This window comes from Vigna radiata, chromosome 9 (genome assembly GCF_000741045.1).
Source record: "Vigna radiata var. radiata cultivar VC1973A chromosome 9, Vradiata_ver6, whole genome shotgun sequence".
NCBI classification, from domain to species: Eukaryota; Viridiplantae; Streptophyta; class Magnoliopsida; order Fabales; family Fabaceae; genus Vigna; species Vigna radiata.
In genome coordinates this window covers 7425485-7444578 of record NC_028359.1, presented here as the reverse complement: position 1 = coordinate 7444578, position 19094 = coordinate 7425485, and the positions used below count along the sequence as shown (strand labels likewise).

Here is a 19094-nt window from a genome sequence, read left to right as displayed (position 1 = left end):
AAAAAATAAAACAAAATTTAAAATTATAATAACAGAATATTTAAAAAAACTATAACAAAAAATTTAAAATAATTAAAAAAAATTAAAATTATTGAAAGAGAGAATTTAAAATAGTTAATATTATTTCATTTAAAATAAATAAAATTTATTCAAATAGAGAGAGAATAAAGATACTAACAAGAAGAGAAGTAAGAATGAGATTCTAGGAGTATTTTTAAATGTGAGAGATAAATAGACAAATATAAGCGTGCCAATAANATCTGTGCACTGACATCTTTGACTATTTTTATTTTTTCTAAATAAATATTAAAATATTCTTAATTAGGGGTAATTTAGCCATTGTTTAAAAATTTGGAGGTGCAGGATGAAGCACTTGGAGGTGGAGGATGAAACCCTCTCAGATTCTTTTTCCTCATTTGGGCTGTTACAAATAGAGCCCACGTACGTTTTAATCTCTATCTTAAACTAGCATGTTGCGACTTGCTTAGAGTTTCATTTGCATGTTTCTCTTGTGTTAAGGAAGTTTTATAAAACTTTCTCAAAGTCAAAGATTCCCCTATTAAAGTAACTAAAACAATTATTGAAATTAGTTAATCAGTTAATAAATGAATTACGTTTCGTTGACTTGTACTTATATCAAATCTCGCTTTATAATCTGATTGGGTCGCCAAGGATCCTATCCGATGATAGAAAAGGTTTAGTTGCTGATTGGTTGCTGTAGTCCCCTTGGCTTGCTTTAAATGTAACGTACGTCCACATCAGTACAAGTCCCACCAGCACGTGATATGAGTTTAAAATTACACAGCAATTTCACGCAAAAAGAAAATGATTCCATTATAATGATCATGTAATGTAACTACACTTCTTAAATTTTCCATTTTTTTCTTAAAATCATCCCTCCTATTTCACACTTTTCTACCTCTCTCGTGATCGTAAACTACAATTGCAAGACCAAATATCAATGGATGCACCTCGTAAAAAATCTCAAGGCCAAATTTTGTGCTTGCTGCAAGAATGTTAAGATTAGTAGAGAGAGCAGATAATATCTTTTGAAATTGTATCACATTGGTTAAAATATGTTAAAAATTATAAAATCATTGAATAAGAAGCGAAAGCTACTTAGAAATCTAAGTTTCTTCAGTAAACACTTTTTCACCTGAGAGAAATTTTTGAAGTATTTATGGCGGTGCAACAGTAGGATTTAATTTGAAGGTCAGAAATGAAAGCACCTGATATAATGATAAACAGAGCATGTTATTGTTCTCTGAGGCAAAGATGGCAAGTCTTGATGATTCGATCCTAAAGCCGAAGCAAGTAGCAGGTAATTATAAGCACTCAAGTTAAAAAGAAAAAGAAAGTGATGATAATGAGTTGTGGTGAAGATCCTATTTGGGTTGAGGAACAGAAAGAGCCTGAGAACCTGTGAACCTTGCCAACATGACAAAGGTCATCCCTCCGACAACATTGTTGGCCAGTCTGAGAGCCAAAACAGAGGATTTGAACACCAAAGGAGGAACGCACTTCTCCAACAGAAACTCGAAGCCATTAAGACACTGGTACCTTAAATTGCTGCTCACACCCATGTGCGCCGCCCAGGTAAGCGCATTGAGAAGGGTAGGGGGGGCCTTGTTCGGGGACTCGAACGTGGGGTCCACCCTCTTCCTCACCGCGATCAGTCCGTTCGAAATGGCGGTCCCGGCAAGGCCAGCAGCCAGGCCCACCAGCGCAAACAATCCTCCTTTGTACACCAGAGTCCCACACCGCTCCACTACTCCGTAGGGACCAGGTTCGAACATGTGGCTGCTAGGACACGTGGCAAACAACCAAGGAAGGGTGGAAGACGAGGACAAGGTTGGCGCCAAGAGGTACATCAGAATGAAATTCAGAATGGACCCCACAACCAGAGTGGAGAACACGAAGTCCAGTTCGTTGAGTCCGAAGTTGGGGCGAGTGGCCATGTCGCCGGCAACCGCCGCACTCACACCCACCAACTCCTCCATCAAAACCTTGAAAGGGAATTGTGGGTCCGCCGCCACCCTCGATCTCCATCCGTTTAAAAACAGCCCCAAAAACCCCAATCCCACGCTTTCGCCGTCGGAGTCTCCGCCTCCACCCCCGCCGCTGCCCCCTCTGACTCCGCCGCCGTTGTCGCCGCCGGAGAACGAAAGGTGGAGCCTTTCGCTGCGGGGGTGGCGCGGAGACGGGAAGGAATGGGTGTACCGATAATTGTAATGGTAATGGTAGCGGTGATGAGAAGAGAGAGGAGAGAAACGGAATTGGGCCATGGCTTGCGCTGCCACTGCCATTTTGATTTGAAGTTGCTACTCTGTGTGTGTGTGTGTGAAAGAAGTGAGATTGAGAGTGAAAATGCAAAGAAGGATTAGAGTGAAGAAGATAACAGGTAGGTGGCAAAACAAGTGGTGGAGCGATATGCGAAAAAAAATTAGGAGTTTGGGAAGAAGGGAAAGAAACAAAAAAAGACCTAATTTTTTTGAAAGAGAAAGGAGTGTGTGTGATTGTGTTGTGAGCTGCCACGTGGACTGCCCTCTTTTTCATATCCAGCCAAGAGAAGAGAAGAGAGTACAATTAGCAGCAATTCTAATGGCATAGTCTGAAGGGTTCTTTTTTTACTGAAAAACTTGTTCCTTATTCCTCAGTTCATGAGATTCATATTTACCGTTTCATGACAGTCTGAAGGAGTTGAGTTCTCTCTTTAACAAGCCTCACATTTTGCTCCCAGAAACAAAAAACAATAATCCCATCTATTTCCATTGGAGATGGCACAAAACTAAAACAATTGCTCAACAAATATAATATAATATAATACTGTATTCTATATAAACAAATACCAGGGTTTTCCTTCACCGATACATGGTATGATGATATCTGAGACATGACAGTAGCATGTATCGTTCATTTGTGACGCAGAGAATAGAATACAAATGCTTGAGACAAACAACTATAAAGAATTCAGCCTATGCAAACTAATTTGAATACCATTGAGACCTGATGTGACATGCCCACAAAACTTGATCCACTTAGAGACCTAAAACTTCACCCCATCACATGTATATTCCATGCTTCTCACAAGTTACGGACGCAAGAATAAATCCAATAATAAATGTATGAAGTGTACACCAAAAAAGACTCATTTGAACACGCCTAATCTCAATACCCAATTATACTATCTTCTTTTTTTATCATCTTTTTCTTCTAAAGACCTTTCTAGCTTTGACTCCTGTTGTTTAAGAAGAAAAATATAGGATAAAGGGGATGATGTAAAACCACCAGCAATAATTGTTAGCCTATTCTTTCATCGCTGCTTTGTTTGAGATGCACTGGAAAACCATAACGCCCATCTACCTTTCTTTCATCGACCAGTTTTGGCTCGTTTCATTCCACTGGAGTTGAATGGAGATACACTTCCACTTGGTCCAGGACTCTCTTCTCTGAAATTTGAATTCAGCATTGCCAATTCACGCAACTGCTGCCTCTTGATATAGTCCTCAGACTCATCCTGCACATCAGAAGTTGCCAACCAAGACAAGTAAACATAAAAAAATTTCACAACCAATGTTAATCAACAAAGGTTACCGTGTGCAGGTTTCCATGTTTCTGATTTCCAACAATTAAATGGTTGTGTCATGGAAGGTATTGAATGGTTTAAATCACACCATGTTTTAAGATAAATTCCACTAACTTGCATCCTGTTTAGTACACCACATCCACCCTCATTCTTTTTACATCAATTTTGGAAGTTACAAGGAGTAGCCTGTGTTGAAGGTGAAATGGCACAAGCATAACATATTCCTAAATCTTAACCAAACATGGAATTAATCTGCCAGCTTGAAGTGATTCCAACAGAATATTTCGTGAAAAAGGCAAAGGTAAACCACCCAACCGAATTCTAATAAGTCAATTTTGACACCTCTGAAGGTTTCAAACTTTACACAGAAAAATGAAATGTGGAAAGAAACCTGGGATGGCAAACAAAGAGGCTGAACAGAAGATGGCAACTTTATTTTAATATATAATATATATGTTAATAATTCAATTTAAGAAAATGGAAAAAAATATTATTCAAATGTTAATATAATTAGTTGTCAAATAGCTGTTTCCTTATTATGAATTGTCAAGTAGACAGTGTGAAAGAACTTACCACAGGTTTGAGCAATTCTTCTATAATTTCCTGAGCCTGTCGGAGCCTTATGTCAACAATATTAGCAGGTAAATCAGCCTCAATCAAGATATGGAGTGGCTCATTGAGATGCTCATAGCCTGGTCTTCCTCTTAACTTTTCTTCCTTTAAGATTGAAAAGATAATAATCTCAGTCATTACACAAGAATAATATATAGATCAATAAAAAGAACATCATATTAATTTCACATTTTGCAATACTTGACATAGAAAATCACATTAACACCTTCATTACCTTGTCGGGATCTTTTATTGAACCCTTTCCTCTAATATACACCCGGCAACCAGTAGAAGCTTCCACCCTTTTCAGAGAATTGCCTCTTGGTCCCAGAAGCCTTCCAACAAAATTGAACTAAGAAAAAAGAGAGAAAGATAAATTACAACAGTCTGATATTTAATTAGTCTTTAATAAACCGAATGGATATACAGAAGAGCTTACATTGGGGTATGTATCAACTGGAATTTCCAAGCGCAAAATCCTCTTAACAGTATATGAACTAGGACTTGCAGGTGCAACTTGCCAGTCCATTGTCATTCCGGGAGTTCCCCTCAACCTCTGTTTAGCACAGGAAAAGGAATAATAATGTCATTTATGCATAAAAGCTCAAATACTGCAGGAAAAGAACATGGTGAAGAACAAGAACTATGACTTGTAAGTACTGTAAAGCATAGTTAATAGTCTCGGATAAAAAGGTGTAGCAGCTAGCTTTGAAACACTTTAGTGGAACAGCAAAATGAGAGCGTTGTTTTAACTATTATGGTACAAATTAAACAATTTATACTACACGTATTTCCACTAAAGTCGGAGTTTACATACATAATCACTGCCAACCAATATAGTGATGAAGTGAGAAATGATGGATGATGGTGAAATAATTGAAAAGAACCACACAAATTAGATAAAAATTAGCAGAATGTATACAGGGGAGTTTAACTGAAGAAGAATGAATTGCACACGCACAGGTATGCAAAGTAAGAAGCAAAAAGGTCAAAATAGAAGTAACGTTCATATACAGTATTTCTACTAAAGTATTTCAAAGCTAGCAGCTACACCTTTCTATCTGAGACTAATAACTATGTTTTAACAGTGGTGATTTAGACCCACATTGATTAAAAATATGGAATATGGGCAATTCTCACCACACAATATGGTTTTATTGGGCTTAAAGGGTTGGATTAAGCCCTAAGCCCACTCTCAAAGGCATTTATGAAGAACCACAAGAAAATCACTTCTCTCTCTTTTCCACTTTCGCTTTTACAAAAACAGGCTTTACATCATTTGACAAAATCAATTGCTAAAGGAATAAAAACAATATGTCATGAGTAGAATTAATCTTACCTCATAATCCTGGCCATTGAGCTAACAGTATATGACAAAATCTTAGCATTATCAGATATAGAAATTAAACTTATGTGAGCATATAGAAGTCCTTTATGAGTCATGCACTGTCTAAAGTGCAAAAGAAAAATTCCCATCAACATGAACATCAACATGAACAGATGATAGTCAAACTATGACAAGCATAAATTGAGGATTATGAAGATATGATTAGTTAGGAGCCTTTTTTTTTCTCTTGTCTCAACACTCAACCATGAATTTAATAAGGATCAAAGTTTGGATTAAAAGATGAACAATTCCAAAACAGTCACCTCTTGCTGAAGACCGTTCCATCCACCTAACCCCGTTCCAGTGACACTTGACATGAGGTTTGAAGAAGCCATTGGACTAGGGCTTCTGTGCCGCAGTCTATCAAAGTCACCAAAACCTTGATTGGACAGCATTCCAGAAACTCTCAATATTTCTGCACATAGAGATCCGGTGTAATGAGAAAGAAACCTAGATGCACTATTTACCGTCATATCTACTGAATGAAAAGAGCCATGATAAATCAATGAATAAAACAATATTTGTATTTATAAAGAAATAGGATGAAAAAACAGATATTGTGAAATCAGCTGGATAAGTCCAATACTTGAGAGAAAGTGTATGATACAAGGTCAAAGCTTTTCTTAACAAGATCTACTGCAGTCAAATTTTCACATGTTTTAAAGGTACTAAGGTCATAGAGCTGCGGGTAAATATTTAAACACCAACTTCATCTGCTTAAGGCTGTGAAAGGAAATTTTTATGTGGATGAGAAGGAAAGAGTCACTTCCCCCGGTAAGGAAGTAATGAACACTACTAGTACACTACCCCCAGTTTGGAAGTAAAGACTGAAGTGGAGGGCCCTAGAGCCTCAGCTTGAATGGCACTATCAAGTCCCTCCTCAGGGAACTGCTTGATCACAGGATTGAACCCCACTAAGGGCTACTGTGATCAGCCAACCCTCCCTGCACCAAATCTTAGATCTCTTTAGTAGCCAAAGAAGAAAGAAAAAACTAAAGTACAAGATATGAAAAATGCAGTTAAAAACTTGAAATAAACTGTTCCCCTGCTTGCCCCAATTTGAGACTAACAAGGGTTTATGTAGTGGGGAACACCTCTACCTCCACTTCCCTCCTTATCTTCCAAATAAGGGTTTCATATTTGGTCAATTTCCCCATCCTTAACTCTCATCCAATCAAAGCATATGAAGATACATTTCCAACTTATCGAATCAGATACGACGCCAAATACTTCCAACACAAAAAAATTCAGTTTCTTATGCAGAACATTCTAATCAAGGTCCCAGTGGAAGGATCTTCTGCTAAACCCAAGAGTACACACGATTCAGATCCCTAACCTCATAATCGGAAAGGAAGCTTATTGGCATCCCAGTTTGCACCAAACACTTTACATAGAGCAGAAGCTCTAGAAAGTGAAAAGCTTGAAGACACATTGGGTGAAAGGCGCAATCTTTAGGGGCGATTCAGGGTTTTAAATTTGTAATCAAGAGAGGGAGAGATAGAAGTGAAGTTGGAAGTGAAGTGAGAAGAAAAAGGTGATCTACAGATCTCGAGAAGAAAGAAACCTTGATTCAAGAGACGAGTGCAAATGGGAAGAGCTTGCATGAAAGGACCAAGCTTCTGATGCTCTGCCAGCAACTCCGTAAGGTACTGACTGAAAAAGAAAAAGCAAAAACAGAAGCAATTGAGTTGAATTGATTCAGATGAGGCGTAGTTGAAGCAACCCAGTTGAAGTGTTGAAGTTGAATAAGAATACCTGTCAACTTCTGGGTTGGTTCTAATCTGAGGAGAAGCAGCTCTGACCGGAGAGAAGTTGGAGTTGTAGAGACCCGACATGGCTAAAAACCTAAACCTTGGATTGTGGCAGAGACAGCCGCCGTAGGTTTAGTTTAGTGTCGTGAAACAACGCTTGCTGTTGCTGGATGGACAACTATCTCGATTTCACACCCAACAAATTATTATTTTTTTATTTTCTATTTTTATATATTAGTTACTGCTTCCTTGTTTGTTTGTTTTCTTGTAACAAGCTGCCTTCTGCGAAGAAAAATAAAGAAAATAGAAAAGCAGATGGAATGGTAAAATGAATAAGAAGAGAAGAAAAAAAAAGAAAAGATTATGACAGTTGGAGAGTTAAGGTAAGTGAAGAAGAAGATTTGACCGAAGAAGAAAGAGAGAAAGAAAAAGACAGAATTTTTAATTTTACTCTGTATTTGTATGGTGTGAGTGTAGTGAAGCAGGTTGAGACACGTGTTGGGCATGCATGGAAGGAGACAGAGAATGAAGGAAAGGTTTTGTTTTGGTAACTAAATATCAAAGGAAAGAGTTGTGTTGTGTTCAGAGTTAAGAAGAGTTCAGAAACAAAAAATAAAGAATGAAAGAGAGAGAAATTATGATGTTTGCCAGCACTCTCATGGCTGGACCCTCTTTTTTATACTCTTTTAAAATCCATTTTTTCTGTTTTACTTTTAAATATTATTCAGTTTCCATATTTTCAGCCTATTTTCATTTTTATTGGTTGATATTTAGTTATTTATATATTTTTTTATCAAATGTATAAGATGTCGACATGTACTATAAATTTCGAAAAAATTGTTATATACAAAAAAGATAATAGAAAAACCGTTTATTATAACTTCTTCCTGATTCATATTATAGATTTAAGTCAGTAGAATGCTAATAGGATAATATTTTACTGATTTAAAGGAATTGAGAAGAAGAAACGATAATAAGATAGTAAAAAGTATATCAGAGTAATATGATGCAGTACTATATAATAATAATAATAATAATAATATAGTAATAAGTATTATAATTAAGTAAAAATATCATAATTTTTCAAATAAAGTAATAATAATAATAATATTGTAACAAAGAATAATGTAAATAATGACTATCTCATCATATGAAAAAAATAGTATTATTTTATTTCAATAAGTTCATTGTCATTTGTTTTTATTTACATTCGTATGTACATTTTTTATAAAAAAAATAAAATTATTAATGTAATTATAAAATTAACTATAAAAAAAAATTCAATTTTAATATAAATAATTATTTCAATTTTCAAAGATTATTAATTTTTTAAAAAAATTGTAACACTTTATTTAATAAAAAAATTATTAAATAAAACATTATTTGTTAATACAAAACACCTATAATATTAGTACAATTATCCATCTTAATAATTATAGTAACATAGTATATGTACACATCAATCGAAGACCTATACAATATCATTAAAAAGAACTATACAATCACCTCGCCGCATTATCGCCTTTCACCAAAAACATATCATCACCCAACTTACTATTTGCTCATACCATGAAGTAATCATTGCAAAAACACAAAAGAAAGTGATTAGGTAAGCTAGTTTAAGAAAAAAAATTCCTAAGCCAATTAAATCGCATAAAGCTGAACATTGATGAAATACAATAATTCATATAAACAATTGACATTACACTCAATTATTTGGATACATGCTTTTAACATAGAGCTTCATTGTAGACATACACTTGTAGTAGTATTTATGCTATACAAAGCCAAAAACATAGGGATTATCACCTTACTACTCATAAAGTTAGTTCCCTTCGCACCTAGGACCAAATAATCTAGTGGTTAGGATCTCGTGCCATTTTATTCCTCCTACCATTTCTCTCTATGAGTTGAATGATCGATAAAATATCAGTATGCTTCATTTATGAACTCTCGTATGTCAATGCATACACCAAGCATCTTCACTACACATAATTTCTCCTTGAAATTCTCTTAACAACATTTCCAAGACATATCCATAGCAAAATCCTCGTTTCCACACTTACAGTCATTATACTTTAAATCAATGCTAAATAACCAAGAGATAAACAAATCAACATGCAAACTCGCATCAAAGGTGGTGCCCAATGTCATACTTTTTGCAAAAGATGGGGCTTAGCACCATTTTTCTCTAAAAAAGTCACACTCAATGACACGTTTATATCACTCAGCGGCCTGAAATTAAACTGTTTCAAATTTGTAGTGCAGATGGTGCTCAACGGTGCCCTACTACCGCTAAATGTTAAAGCATTATTGAATGCTCAGTGATGAAAAGGGATGTTCAACGGTCTAAAGTCAAAATGCTTTAGACTTGCACAATCCAGCTTGCACTTACTGCCCAACCAATATCGTTCAATGTTATATTAGTTTATAATACATTCAGATTTGTGATTTAAGTGAACTTAGACCTGATTAATTGTTCAACTTGATATTCCTTTTTTCAGAGAGTTGGTTCAACATAATTTTCACACATTAAAACTTATACTAATTTGTTCAATTGCTCAACTATTCAATTCTCTCAGTCACATAAGTCCAAAACACAAGTAAAACTCATTTTAATCCTCAAATCACACAATTCAATTCAGGCATACACACCAATTAAATTCAATCAACATACCAACAACATAAGATTTTTCAAACTAATGCACACTAAAACAACTAACTTCCCTTACCTGAAAGACAAACCAATAGCTCAATAACCACTAAACACCCTCAAACGTACAAGAAGCTCGAAATGCTTCTATGAACAACCCAAACACGATTAGAACATTGATCAACAGAGACTAACAATGAGAACTCAAACACTACATGCGAACTAAAAAGGACCACATGCAAAGAAAGAATAAACAAACAAGGAAGGGACAAAAACCCAATTACTCTATTAAAGAAATCGACTCGTTGATCTTGATGAATTTACCACAAGAAAAAATTCTACAGTCTTTGATATTCAAAAGGATGAACAAATAGTAAGAATTTTAAAAAAAGAGAGAGAAAGCTCTAAAAAAACTAAAGAGAATGTTTATTTTAAAATAATAAAATTATTTACAAAAATTCTATTTATATTTTAAATTTTTATTATTAAAATAATTAAATCTCATCATTCTAAATCGACCATAAAACAAAATTTTCTAAACTCTTACACTATCAAATAAAAATTCTAATTTTAAAAATAGTCATTTAAAGATAAAATTATCATCAAATTAATTATCTTAATCTAAAACACAATTATTTAAAAGGTAAAAATGGGAGACAAATACGTAACATAAATGCTTTTTTTTAAATAGCTATGTGTGACCTAGAAATTCTATTGTTTGCATCAACAAACGAAAACCCACATTTTTTTTTGTCTTTAAAATACTTATTTTATATACAGTCAACATTGGATTGAATCTGATAGAAGAAATTGATTTACCATCACATGTTAATATAAGGTTTTGTATGGGTAACTTCATTTAATTTCTTATATTTTGACGGAAATTATCTTCAAAGAAAATATACTGAGAAACAGCAATGAAATACTCACTACAAAAGTTTAAAAAATTAAAAGCCAAATTATGTAAAAAAATATATCAATTTGGTCTACTTAAGTAAATTGTAGTATTTAGTTTGTCAAATTGTGTAAAATTGGTATAATATCAAATTAACAAACATTTGAATTAAACACTTTGTTTTTTAATTGTATTATCATGTAGAAGAGGAGGCAAATATTTTTTAAAAAGGGTGCATTAGAAGATAAGTGTTGAGGCAGACCCATTAGAAGAGAACTGTTTAGGAAAGCCCATTATAAACAAATAGTGTTGGGCTGACTTGGAAGCCCTTTTCCTTTTCCTTTTTTACCAAATATAAGAAAGAGTGAAATTATTCATTTAAAAATAAAGTTAAAACAAGATGTTTTGAAATTAGAAGTAAAAATAAAAAATATTTTGGAAACGTATAATTTTGTAGTTTTTTCTGTGTGTAGACGTAGAAGTATTCCATTGGTTAGGTTTGAAAGAAGACAGAAATTAATAATTGATATTTTGGCGTCGGTGGTGTTGAGCTGTGGACTTTATTCCTTCTTCACTCATCTTAATCTTATCTCATCCCATACATGCCTTTCGTTGCTTTGATCAAAATAACAATAATAATAATAATAATAATTATTATTATTATTATTATGATAACTATTGTTATTATTATTATAAAAAATGACTTGGAACTTTTTTTTCTAGAAAAAAGAAAAGAAAAGAAAAAAAACGGTGACTTTTTCAAAATATGAAATTCCTTTTCAAAACTTAAAGAAAGGAGGATAGTGTCTGGACATGCGTTGTTCCAAGCTTGAAGTGAAGGCAAATTAATTGGATTCGTTGGCCATGCGTTGTCCCGAATTTTACGACAATACAACGTCAAACACAAAATCAACTGACACCCTGACAGCTTCCTTTGCTTTGGTCTTGTTTTCAGTTTGGACATTAAGTTTCATCACTATAATACTATGTACATTTCGCATATCATCAACCAAACTATTCCAAATCATTCTTCTCCTCCAGTTACGTGCACATTGTTTCACTGTCATCATCATCATCATCATTCATAGCATAAATCAATGATGAATTACAGAAAAACAAAAAGATTTGGATGGTATTCTTGCAAATGTTCCTGTAACTAATGTGTCTGTTTCAACTTCCACTACCTACATTTGCTCACAAATTCGTGTCAAATGTGCAAGATAACACAAGCTACTTAATATGACTTGCATCCAAAGATGTAGCTAATCTAATTCTAAGCAATTTACTTTCTTCTTGAACTACTGACTCAAGTTCTAAGCTTCCATTCCCTTTTCTGCATACTACCTAAGTTCTGTCAGCAATGCAAAGCCAACGAAAACAGAAGCTTACATTGAATTTCCAAGAATGTTTTGTCAGCAATGCAAAGCCAACAATTGATTCCAATTCTATAGAGTTTCAAACAGGCGAAAAGAGGATTAGTAAAAAATTATCCCAAAAGTAGGAGCTACATTTTTATTCCTTGTCGATGGAACAACTGAATTCTTCACATATAATAGAATCACTTTGGGCAGCTACATACACATTCACACCACAATGAATCATAAAAAGGATAAACAGGTTTACTTTACACAAAAATTCTATATTACCGTTTACCACCCGTATAAACTAGCCAAGGGGAAGAGAGGAGCCTATGCAAACAACCACCAAAAAGAGGTGTTTGGAAGAATTTCTGAATACAGCAACGGAGCTTGCACATTTGAGTGGAACAACAGCAAGTGAAGATCGTGCAAAAACAATGTGTCAGGGTGCATATTCATGCTCAAGTGCAGGCTGCGTTCGAGTAACCGTGGCAGCAGGCGCTTTTGTGTCCCCAACATTGGCCATATGAAGGGCTTCTCCTGCATCTGCAGCCCTTTCCATCTGCTGTATTCTCTTGTTTCGTTTGTACTTTAGTACCCACAAAACCAGCAAACACAGCAGCACCAAAAACACAACTCCACCTAACACCGACCCCACAATAACCCCAACCTTGTTGCTACTATTGCTCTCATGTGACACAACTGGTGGTGGCGGTGGTGGAGAAGGAGGAGGAGACACTGGTGGTGGCAATGATGGTGGCGGAGGTGGAGGAACAGAAGTCTCGGCGACTATAGATAAATGGCCTTGTGAGGAGGTAGAGCAAGTGTTGCCTCCTGTTACATTGCTGAAATTGGATGAACCCTGCAAATCAAACCAAACACATCTTGCCACAGCACCCAAAGGAGGATCTCTGACATCCACAAACTTGACCCTGATAGGGTCAGCAGAGGCGCTAACATTAAGGGTTGGCAAATTTGTGGCTGATAAATTGGAGCCATTGTAAGCCAAGAGTCCTAGAACAGGAGCAAGGTAAGTGTAATTGGGCAAAGGGTAGTACCTTTTGGACCAATTACCCAAATTTTGGTACACCAAAACCAGCCTCTTCACATAAGGCTTCTCAATGATCCCTATGGGAATCTCAAACTCGTTGTAGCTGGGAACAACCCCTCTTCTCCTCAAACTGCCACTCCTTAATCTCAATGCGGCAACCTTAACCCCGGTGAAATTGGAAGGAAGCAGAGATGTAGCATTGTAAATTGTACCCGTTTTGGGTCTGACCAAAGCTCTGTAGGCATATTCTTGCAGAATCGCATCAAGGGACCTTGCTTCGCTAGACTGAGCCCCGGCAAGGGGAAGTGGAGAGCATAGTAGAAGAGGAAGAACCAGCAGAAGAAGATGATGATGATGAAGCCACATGGAAGAAAAAACAACAACAACAACAAAAATAATAATAAAAGATAAAGTTTTGACCTGTCGGGAGTTTTATTGAGAAGGAACAAGACCAACGGTATAATATAAGGAACGATGTTCTAAAGCAACTTTGAAGGTTTGGTCTTTGGGTTGAATTGAACCGTTATTGGTAAAAGGCAAAGAAAGGGGTGGGGAATATGCTTCTGGGCTTTTGCATTTCATCCATTCCTCAAAAATCAGTTCAGCTCGAAAAAAGGGAACAAGAAGATGGAATTCATGAAAATGAAATTAAAGACGAACAGAACAGAACAGAATATAACAGAAAGAAAGCCCTAAAAGACTTGTTCATGGAATCCAGAATCCATGGCAAACAATGTTGATGAGAATACCCCATTACAGCATTTAGGCTGAGATCACAGTCTGCTGCAAAAAGAGAAGAGAGAAAGAGATAAGCAGTGTGCGTTGCGTTGCAGAGAGTGGTTGAGGTGCAGAGGAGAAACTACTGAGCACCAGAACAAAAGCAGAAAGCAGCGTGACTGCGAGCCTGTGTTTGTTTTTGTGGCCCTTCCAAAAACAAAAACACCAACACCTACACCAACAACATCAACATCATCAAACACTGTATTCCAATGCAACCCCTTCCATGTCACAAATTATTCACTCCCTCTCTCTTAAACCTTTTCACATCCTCAATTTTCCCAAAACATTAAATTATACAATTTAATACCAATTCACCTTTTCCTTAAAATTCACAATTTTACCAAAACGAAAAAACATGGCACGATCTTATTCCCAATGGAAAAAAAACTACTATCTGTAATACAAATTTCTAATTTAATGCACATTACTCTTGTTTTTTTATATACATTAACTATGAATAAATTATTTTTTTAGATAAAGTCTTTGTCTTATCATGTAAACTCGACTGAGGGGTTCCATTATTGGTTAAGCTTACGTAGAGATGACAGAATCATAAGTTAGCTCCGTCGAGTTCTGTTCAATGAAAAAGAAATTTTTTTTAAAAGTCCTTTTTTTTTTATATATTGGTAAAAGGAAAACTCAAAGTCCTGTTCCAATTTGCCTTTGACATAATCTCAAATAAATAAAAGCCTTGAAAATGTCTATTCTAAAATTTAATGCTCTTTGCTCCAGTTGGCTAGATATTTTGAAAAAACAAGGTAATTAATTTAAGCAAATTCAAATAGCAGTAAAGAAGAAAAGGCACACAGGAGTCATCAGCAAAAGAATATAAACAGATAAAGGTGCAAACATGGTGTTTTTACCGTGATGGCCCTACTTGTTTTACATATATCCGAAAATGTCCTGTTCCAAAACAAGTGTGTGATGGTAGGTGCTGAAGGATAGAGGCTTCGTTGGTTGGAGTTCAGCCTAAAAATACTTGTGAATCAATTCAATGAGAAATCAAAAATGCATACATTTTCAATTTAATTTAATTTTATAAAATAAAATTTATAATTATTTATAAACTATAAATTTATTTTATTTTTAGTCAAGAGATTTAGATTTCTCTCATCCTAAAATATTTATCTCTTAAATATTAGTTAATTTAAACTGTTCTAGGAAAAGTTGCATGAGTTTGACTTAATAATTAAATCAATAAATTTCGGCTGCTTTATTTTTTAAATCTTGCTGGTTTAGTTTAGGATAAGCAAGTTTTGGGTTTCGACTTTCACGGAAAAAAGAAAAACACTTTCTACCAAAGTAGGGGACCGAATAAGATGGACTTTGCAAAATTGGTTGATGAATGACCTGATAATTAATAATTTTTTTTCTTGAATTAAATTACTCATATTTTACAATTTTCATTTACGTAATTTTCATATAAGATTATGTAATGAAACATCAATTTATTTCAATTTAAATACACAAAACATTAAAAAGTAACTCCACAAATGTTAAAAGTGGTGTACTAATTTATTGTCACTCTAAAATTGAAATAAATAATGATACGTAAAAATAAATAGAGGTTAATAAGAAATTGTATTAACATATAAGAGGTATAACATTGCAAGAAATATATAAGCTATGCTCCAAACTATCTAAGTAATTTATAATTTATATAAGTTAAATTTTATTAAAATAGGTTATTTTGAAATACTTACCTAATCAAACTAGCGTAATAGTAAGTTTAATGATGTTATCAAAACACATTCTAAACCTTCCAAAATGTTTTTTCTATAAAGATAAAATCAGTTTTTACAGTTGAATAGTAGTTTACTTCTCCTTGAACTTGTTAGGAAAACATTCTCACACCTAATATTTATGTTGCCACTTGTTTATTATAGTAACATATTTTAATGCATTTTTACTATTACGAGGATGAACTCACATCATCATTAATATTTAATTTATTGTTATCTCAAATATGATCACAGAATTATGTTTTAGTTTTCTTACCAAAACATGTCCCATCATTTGGGATTTTCTTACATAGTATTTTCGGTAATATCCATACATTAAGACAAAACTCATGAAATGAAATGTTGATAAATTGTCTTAAAAGTATTCCTTTAGTGTAATAAAAGATTTTTTTTCCTGTTGGTAACAAAAGTGGGCTTTTAACAACCTACATAAATCAATGCATGATTATTTCAATTTAATCAATAATTTAAAATGATATATATAATATGTTAAAAATTTCATATTTATGGACCAAACATAAATTATATTTATAGTCCATAAGTAAATGTAAATTTTATTTATAGGTCTATTTTATAAGTTTAAGTTAAGTTTAAAATTTATTTTTTTTAAGAGATGATATTAGAATTATTCAAAGTTTTTGTTATTTGATGAGTTTATTGTATTATTTGTTATCGAATTATTATCAATGTTTAGTTTCTTACTCAACATGTATATGTCATGGTGTGATAAATTGTGTTGGAAATTTATATTGAAAAAGTAAAACGAATTTATAATATATAAATAAATTCAAAGTTATTTTACTAGTTAGTTTTAAACTTAAAAGATCATTTTTTTTTAATATAATTTTTGTTGATAAAATATTACGATAAAATAAAGGAAGGTGAAGGCAAGTGTGATGATTGTTAAAAGGAAATACGATGGCAAAGGAAGTTTGGTCCACATTGGCACCAAAGCATATGACAAACTATCTTATTATCATATGTATGTATGTGCCAAATTGCACATGCCTCACCCTCTCTTCTGTTGTCTTTGCACCAAAAACAACTTCAATTTTTAAGAATACATGTTCTTTATACACACCAATGTATATGTAAGTGATAAACTATGTCAAACCAAATTCATTTTTAGGTTCTGTCTTTTTCTCTTTACATCTTTTTCTGAAAACTAAACCATCCAACCAACATCCCTCTCATGAAATGGCCCCTACACTTTATATGTTGGCTTACTTTTACATTACTCATGCTCACATATACGTATATAAATAAATAAAAAGTAACATTTATGATTGATTTCAAAGTAAAGTAATTAGTTTTAAAAGAATTTTAACAACGCTTGAGTTTCTTAAGTTTTTAACCTCTTTCTTAATATTAATCTTTAACAAAAATAGTCATAAAAAAGGAATGAAGTAACTATTTTTATTTTTTGCATTTGAATTTCTAAGAAGATAAGGTTCAATAATTTGCATGTTGTATTTTGAGTTCTTAGTAAAAGTTTACACAGAGTGTAAATTTAAAGTGAATCATACCTTATTAATGTTTATTTCACTTAATTATGAATTAGACTTTAAGTCTAACTCAATTTTACAAAACCGACTTATAGGATAAGGTTTGTACCATTTATATACACATCTTATTTCTTCCAACACATTATGTAAAATCATATGTTTTAGTTTTTATATATTTTTTAATGTTTGCCGAGTTTTATATTTTGCCCTATTTGAAAAATATTTATCTATTATTATTAAATGTATATATGTTGATTGAAGTGTTGACAAAGATAGAGTTTTCACCTGAGAGCTGAGTAACATTTAGCAGTGATGGCGCTTTCTAATGAAAAATGTGATGTAAATTGACACTTGCTGGTAATTGGTGTGAAACTGATAATAGAGAAAAAGAATCTGTGACAAGTCATCTTTTTTTGTCGGCAACTCAAAGTTTATGATGTTGAACGAAGGATTTGAATAAAGCAGTTAACTAGTAGTTGGATGATAACAAAGTTATGTTCTCTCGTCTTTCATGCTTTTCATACCAAATTGCATAAATTAAAGATAGAAAAAAAGTGCATGCCACTTAATAATTCATCATACTGTTTTCAAGTAATTTAATATACTCATAAGTAAAATAATTTAAGATTTTTTTAGCTGTATGATTGCATAGTCCAAGAGCGTAAGCACAAATTTAAGTATAGAAGCTCCTTTTCATGATTAGTGACGTCATAGTCACGTTCACATGCTCCTGCATTAAACTTCTTTCTTCCTTCTATTTGTTTAGCTTCAAATAAGATAGCATACAAACAAACTAAGTTTTGTACTGCAGATTCAAGGAGTTTATTTACATCTAACTTAAGACTATAGTTTATGAGTATGTTATAAAATGCGTAAGTTTTTCATGTTTAAATTTATACTTAAATTCACATCCTTTCATATAATCCAATTCACTTAACAATAATAGTTAGTGTACCATAAAACTCTATACGATCAAAATCATTGAAAGAGTAGACCGATTCAAATGACCATACTATTATTCAATCAAGATTATCAGTAAACGTTGTTTAGTTAATGGACCATAATTAGAAGTTTGTTGATCATAAGTTAATCTCGAACTATAAATATATATCAAAGGTAAGAAAATAACTCATTGTATTTACTACGAATTTAAGAATTTATTGTAATCCTGATTGGATTAATTACTAACTTGCAATTTAGAGCTTCGACATAAAAGAATTTTAACTAGAAATGTTTAGAATAACCTAAATTAACTTAAAAGAAAGTATGAATGATTGTTTTGTGGATTTTCGATGCTATACCCAAAACCGTTAGATTAGGAAAAGATATTTTTATTGTACTCCCACTACAAGAAAACTGGCAATTATATATGGTCTAAATTCGTATATAACGTTGAAAATCTATATATAAAATGTGGTTATATACGGATTATATATGGTCAAAAATCCGTATATAAAATGGATGTAGCTAGTGTTAGATACAGATATATCCGTATTTAAATTATATACGGATATTCTACGCTACGACTTCGAGGGTTCCACTACCACACAATGACAGTTCCAGTAGGAGCAGAACTAGGGTTCGGATGATGGAAAACAACACTAGGGTTCCAATGACGATTGTCCTCCGACTGAACACAAATACAGTTCCACTAACACAGAATGACTAGATGATGGAGAAGAACGTTCGCCGAGGGAGAAGAAGGCTCGATGACGGAGAATGACGAGTTGACGAGAACGAGTGCGAATCAGAGAGGGAGAATCATGGATGTAGA

General features: G+C 33.6%; 3 protein-coding genes across 3 annotated transcripts; all 3 read right to left on the bottom strand.

The window, feature by feature from the left end:
* Positions 1–1235: 1235 nt before the first annotated feature.
* Positions 1236–2658, bottom strand: LOC106774135 (protein RETICULATA-RELATED 3, chloroplastic-like). The gene has a single exon (XM_014661001.2). It carries the CDS (start codon positions 2304–2306, stop codon positions 1386–1388), a length of 921 nt encoding a protein of 306 aa, XP_014516487.1. The 5' UTR covers positions 2307–2658; the 3' UTR covers positions 1236–1385.
* A 153-nt stretch (positions 2659–2811) lies between these two features.
* Positions 2812–7591, bottom strand: LOC106774134 (KH domain-containing protein At2g38610). Its single transcript, XM_022785949.1, has 7 exons — positions 7341–7591; positions 7150–7238; positions 5849–6000; positions 4638–4754; positions 4434–4550; positions 4160–4303; positions 2812–3517 (listed from the first exon to the last, which is right to left on the bottom strand). The coding sequence occupies exons 1-7, from the start codon at positions 7418–7420 to the stop codon at positions 3371–3373; spliced, it is 846 nt and encodes a 281-aa protein (XP_022641670.1). The 5' UTR covers positions 7421–7591; the 3' UTR covers positions 2812–3370.
* Positions 7592–12359: 4768 nt separating this feature from the next.
* On the bottom strand, positions 12360–14399 carry LOC106773563. The gene has a single exon (XM_014660256.2). It carries the CDS (start codon positions 13657–13659, stop codon positions 12685–12687), a length of 975 nt encoding a protein of 324 aa, XP_014515742.1. The 5' UTR covers positions 13660–14399; the 3' UTR covers positions 12360–12684.
* Between the last annotated feature and the right edge of the window lie 4695 nt (positions 14400–19094).

Coding starts and splice junctions, on each gene's coding strand:
- LOC106774135 (XM_014661001.2), bottom strand. CDS start 2,306: ATGGCAGTGGCAGCGCAAGCCATGGCCCAATTCCGTTTCTCTCCTCTC.
- LOC106774134 (XM_022785949.1), bottom strand. CDS start 7,420: ATGTCGGGTCTCTACAACTCCAACTTCTCTCCGGTCAGAGCTGCTTCT. Junction 6,001..7,149: donor CACTCGTCTCTTGAATCAAG/GTTTCTTTCTTC, acceptor CTCTATGTGCAG/AAATATTGAGAGTTTCTGGA. Junction 4,551..4,637: donor CAGTTGATACATACCCCAAT/GTAAGCTCTTCT, acceptor CTTTTTTCTTAG/TTCAATTTTGTTGGAAGGCT.
- LOC106773563 (XM_014660256.2), bottom strand. CDS start 13,659: ATGTGGCTTCATCATCATCATCTTCTTCTGCTGGTTCTTCCTCTTCTA.